The 6,000-nt window shown below is 38.5% G+C and overlaps 1 protein-coding gene across 1 annotated transcript in view; it reads left to right on the plus strand.

The window, feature by feature from the left end:
- The window catches only part of LOC136269289 (uncharacterized), a 31,907-nt gene extending 26,308 nt beyond the window's left edge, over positions 1-5,599 (plus strand). Inside the window, exons 3-5 of the mRNA XM_066064826.1 lie at positions 2,686-4,372; positions 4,496-4,988; positions 5,327-5,599. Of these exons, the coding sequence (XP_065920898.1) occupies positions 2,686-4,372; positions 4,496-4,988; positions 5,327-5,399 (2,253 nt within the window). The 3' untranslated portion in view covers positions 5,400-5,599. The remainder of the gene's footprint in view (positions 1-2,685; positions 4,373-4,495; positions 4,989-5,326) is intronic.
- Positions 5,600-6,000: the final 401 nt, after the last annotated feature.

Below are 6,000 nucleotides of genomic sequence, written 5' to 3' on the forward strand. Positions count from 1 at the left end.
GGCTGCTGTGAATTCTGGTCGAATTCCAGATTTTTTCAAGAAAGATTGGATATCATCTGACAGATATTCACCACCTCTATTGGCTCTTAAAGCCTTTATCTTCATTCCAGACTCAGTTTCCACAGAAGCCTTAAACTCTTTGAATCTCTCAAAAGCATCTGACTTTCTCCTTAAGAAGTATGTTCTACAATAACGAGAATAATCATCTGTGAATGTAATGAAGTAGCGACTCCCACCAAAGGATTGTGTCTGCATTGGACCACATATATCAGTATGTACTAATTGAAGCTTCTCTGTAGACTTTCCATACTTCAATGCATGGTGTGGTAGTCGATGGCACTTTCCTTGAACACAGGCTTCACAGAAGGCCAGAGTACCTTGTGGCTGTAGGTCAAAACCTTCTGAGCTCTCTACCTGCTGAAACAATTGTTTGCGATTAACATGAGCTAATCTCTGGTGCCACAGATCAATCTTGCTACTGCTTGCTGGATCCCCAGCAATTATAGCCTTCTCAGTAGATACATTATGATGTGCCTCACAGTCAAGAAAATAGAGCTTACCAAAGGATGACCCAGTACCAATGACCCTTCCATTATTGTTCCTGATGCAGCATTCTCTATTTCTAAATAGTACTGTGTTCCCTTTAGAGGTTGCTGCATGAACACTAAACAAATTATTAGCAAGCTTGGGAACATACAACACATCTGTCATCCAACAAACAACTCTCTCACCTTTGTTTTGGCGTGTGTTAACCTTGACCTTACCAGATCTGATAGCTGATACTGAATAGCCATCACCAAGCCCCACTGATTCTGGGCTCTCAAACTTCTCATAATCACATAGCAAACTGATATCAAAAGTCATGTGTCGACTGGCACCAGAGTCAATAATCCAATCATCACTTCGTGTGTCTGCCTTCAGTCCAACTGTAGCAACAAACATCTCATTACCTCCAGAATCAGTGTCAGTGTCTTCTTGTTCTTCAGCCCTCTTGGCACGATGAGATCCTTTAGCAAACTTATATTTCAATTTTGGACAATCGCGAGCAAAATGTCCAGCTTGACCACAGTTAAAACACGTGCTTGGACCTGACTTCCACTTCTTATTGCTAAACCGACAAGCACTTCTCAGTGCTGTGTCACCACTGTTTGGGTCACTTAGTCTCCCTCTCCTTTGTTCTTCATCCAGTAGCGCTTGCGTAACAAACATTAATGTAAGTTCATTATCTCCTCGAGCCAAGAGTGCTGTCACTAAAGTTGAATAACTATCTTGCACACTTTGTAGTAATACAGCTACCTTATGAACATCACTTACTACCTCACCAATAGCTGCCAAATGATCAGACAGCTCGTCCAACCGACGGAGGTGCTCCTGAATTCGTGTGCCTCTCTTCATTTGCAGACCATACAACTGCATCAGTGTAAAAACCTTGTTACTTACTGTCTTTCGTTCAAAATGCACATCCCACATGTCCTTAGGAGTCTGAGATCCCATCACCATTGGCATAAATCTCTGGCCAATACATTGTACTACTGAGTAGAAGGCCTTTTGCTTCTTGTTCTCATAACCTTCAGCCTCCTGACTGGCAGTTCCTGTTATAAATTCCCATTGTCCTGACGCCCTCAGCGCATGCTGGACTTGAAACTTCCACACCAGCCAGTCCCTTTCGTTGATGAATTGTGGAATATTAACGAATATCTTCTCAAATGATGCAGCCATGGTTCGCTCCAGTCAGATTGTGTCTTAGCAATGCGAGTCTCAGTAGAGCTGTAACTGAAAACAACCAACAACAACAGACCATGCAGACGTGAAAAACTCGCTTGCCTTCCAGAGTACCATTAGTAGATTCGTTATGCCACGGTACCACAGCGTTTTAATATCTGGTTCGTAAGTCACAGCGAAGTCTTTCGTTCACGCCTGTCCTACTCGGTGTCTGGGCCCATAACCTGTCGAAATACAACACCGCAAGAGCGCCACAGCAACAACTTCACTGTCAGAACTGATTTATTAAAAGTAAGAATAAAATCTGTACAAGCACAATTTATAGGTACAGATAAAGATTGTTCTAGAAATTCCTGGATCTTATATACAACGTTATAGCTACGTTTATTAATTAATTACACAATAAATAATACAATTATGTAATCGTTCATTACAACAAGAGAAACACATGTCTCACTCATGTCACTTGTAGTTGTAGGCTGGTAGCTTGTATTTAGAAGGTTGGACTTACTTTACAGTTTGTAACGAACAAATGTAATATGTAATAGCTAGTTACAGCCCTCAGAGTAGTGAATAATATGTAACTCGTTACTTTTTCAGCAAGTAATATGTAACTGTAGCGCGCTACGTGCATCGCATAAAAGTAACGAGTAATATGTAGCTGATTACATTTTTAGAGTAACAACCCCACCTCTGGCTACAAATCACAAACCTCTTGTCATTCCCTAACTTTACAGTACAATGTGATGGAAGTGGATTTAAACGAGTAGGACAACAAATAGAGCAACTTGGTGATCAGTTTGAATCCGAATCCTATAAGACGATAATATAGACATTGAGTTGCATGGCTGCGTGGTAACAGATATTAGTCAACAACAGATTGTTTGTATATACTGTACATATAAATGCAGGGGTGTATATTAAAATTGTTAATTCAGTCTCTCTAACATTTCTTTTATGTAGGTAACAGAAACAGTTACTATAGAGATTAAAAGTTCTTCGTTTGTTCAAACTCTGATATTTTCAAAGGCCATGCAAAACATAATTCAAGCCGAAGACCTTCAGTTAACAGCCAATGACTCCAGATATTTGTTAACAGGAAACTGGTTGAGTATCCAAATATTTCGTGATTGCTTTAAAAGGTCAATGGTAGATGAACTATCTAGGCATTTCAACACTACTGACCCTGGTCAAAATGAAGAAGCAGCCATTAGCTATCCAGAATCAGCAAGAACTATCCCTAATAATTCCAATGGTGGCATTTCTACTGTTGTATCAAAGCTTAGCCCTGATGAGTCAGCCACCAGCCAACTTGATCGTAGCAGTGAAGTTGCTACTGACCAGCCAGAATTGAGAGAAAATGTGTCAGAAGATTTAGTTGGTAGCATTTCCGCTAAAGGATCTAACCTCAATCCTGACATCCTTGCTTTAATGGAGAAGACAGGAGCCTACCAACGCTCAGCAGTGTCTTATGATCAACAGACAATGACCATTAACATTGAATGTGACAACGCTACAGAGAAGGAGAAGATTAAAGAGGAACTATTTACTGTTTATCGTGAGCTGATGATGGGTGGTAAACTAAAGGAACATTCAGTATCAGTTAGTGATGTACAACAGGCAAGTGCAATAGTTGATGAGTACAACAAAACCTTCAACCACACTTATTTCAAGTATGATGCAGAGAAAGGAGAAATCAAATGCTTATCTAATGATGCTCGACAGATGCAACATGTAAAAAAGAGGCTTACTGCTTCAATTCAAATGGCTGCTTCAGCTCAAAGCTCTGCATCATTAACAAAATCAGTTTCTATTGACCTGCCGAAAGTCTCCAGGAGAGTCACCATAAAGTTTGGTAACATTGTACATGAATATGTTGATGCCATAGTTAATGCTGCAAATAATCACTTAGCACACATTGGGGGTGTGGCTGCTGCTATTGATAGAGCCAGTAATGGTGAAGTACAGAAAGCATCTACAAAATTAATTAGTCAATGCAAAAGTGTGTCGACAGGTGATGCAGTCGCAACAGTTTCTGGAGGAGGTTTAAAATGTACAATGGTTATCCATGCAGTTGGCCCCAAGGCAGAACAGCACGGAGACAAGTGTGGTGTCTTACTGAAGAATGCTTGTACAAGTGCCTTGAAAATAGCAGAACAGTTTGAAGTCAAGTCTATTTCATTCCCACCAATCAGTTCAGGGGTATTTGGTGTATCAAAAGAGCTTGTGGCTGATGCTATGCTCTCAACACTTTGTAGTTACAAATGTAGTAATCCTGTACTTCTGACAGATGTACGCATTGTCATCATTGATGATCCTACTTATCAAGTGTTCCTCAATGTGTTCCATAGAGAGAAACAAAGTTTGGAGTCTTTACTTGGTGCAGAAATGGGCATCAGTAAATACTACAGTGATAATTCGTCTGCTGTAACTACTATTGCAACTGCTAATACACCAACATTGAATTTAGAGATGGCTGCTAATGATCCCTTAAGTCAACAGCCCACGAACCTGTCCTCACAAGGAGTTAACAGGCAAGAGAAAAGATTGTTTAATGGAGCTAAGGGACAAACCAATTTCTCTGCAGCTGTTACACTACCTAACAAAAGTTTGCCACCAACTACAAAGGAAGAAAAGAAAGAAACAGACAGTGAGTTGTCACAATATTACTAAGCTATTGTGCCTGTAAACTTTTTTGCGATGACATTTACAACTGTGATAGCTGAAATTATGTTTGTTACTATGCGCATGATTATGCTATCATTATATTTAGGTTGTCCAATCTGCCTGGAGTCACTAAAACATCTTCCTCTTGCAGCAGTGACATCTTGCAAACACTGCAAGCAAGCATATTGTAAGTCATGTTTGGATGAAGCTCTAAAGTACAAGCCATACTGTCCTGCTTGTACCTTACCATTGAGGAAAATAACTGGAAATCAACCAAAAGGTAGTACCATGAATTCATACACTACACGTCAAAGCTTACCTGGTTACAAGAAGTATGGTACCATCACTATTAACTACTTTATTCCTGGTGGAACACAAGGTCCAGAGCATCCTAATCCTGGACAGCGTTTTTATGGCACATCACGTACTGCTTACCTGCCAGACTCACCAGAAGGACAAAAAGTTTATCGACTACTTAGGAAAGCTTTTGATGCTAAATTGGTCTTTACAATCGGGACCTCTCATACAACTGGTGTTAGTAATGTAGTGGTCTGGAATGACATCCATCATAAGACAAGCAAACTGGGAGGACCACAAAGGTTATTATTGTACAGCATGTATGATATAAATTTTACCAAGCTTCTTTGTGTAACAATTAATTACTCTTCTAATGCTATCAATACCTCAGTACATGTGTGTAAACTTTAATAAAGTTTAATAATTTACATTAGTTTAGTTCATAGCTAATTTTATTTTCAAATTATGGTGTTAACTATTTGCATAATAATAGCCCAGTTTGATCACATTTTAACAAATTCATACTCAAAGTGATAAAGGGTGTGCATTTTATAGAAGAATTAAGAAGCTACCTAAATACATTATAAATATAATAATTATAATGTAAGTGGTAAGTATACTTTGAATTCTTTTCTTGTAGCTATGGTTATCCAGACCCAGCCTACTTGAACAGAGTAACTGAGGAACTTGCAACTAAAGGAATAAAAGAGTGACCGCATGATAATAATTACCATTGCTTTATATGTGCATAGTACTATAAGCAAGAGTCATTGCTCTTGCTATTAATATAGACACTCCTGCTGACTGCTTTTAATTGCACGTTTTATTGTTCCGAGTTAATTATATTGTAGATCTATTGTACTGCATACAATGGTTGGTGTAAGGCTATATAGTGCTAACCACCTTAACTAATAGAGTAAATGAGAACAAGAAATTGATGCAATTGTGGTGCCCTTATTTGGCTAAGGGTATAGATATTCTTGAAAAAGTGCTAGTACGAGCCACTAAACTTGTTAAAGGATTTGAAAGGCTTCCATATATAACCAGATTACAGAAAATAGCGTTATATTAACTTTACTGCCAATGTAAGCGAGGGGATCTATAAGATTTTGAAATGGTACTACGATATTGAATGGTTGCAGTTATTTACATTAAACTTATCAAACACCAGGGGACATTCTTTGAAACTTTTCAAGAAGCAATCAAAGACAACACTTAGACTAAAGCCACTAAACTTTACTCAATGAGTTATTAATTTTATTTTTAGTTGTCACCATATTATACTATATTTATTTTGAACATTATAGATTTTAT

Source organism: Dysidea avara, chromosome 10 (assembly GCF_963678975.1).
Source record: "Dysidea avara chromosome 10, odDysAvar1.4, whole genome shotgun sequence".
NCBI classification, from domain to species: Eukaryota; Metazoa; Porifera; class Demospongiae; order Dictyoceratida; family Dysideidae; genus Dysidea; species Dysidea avara.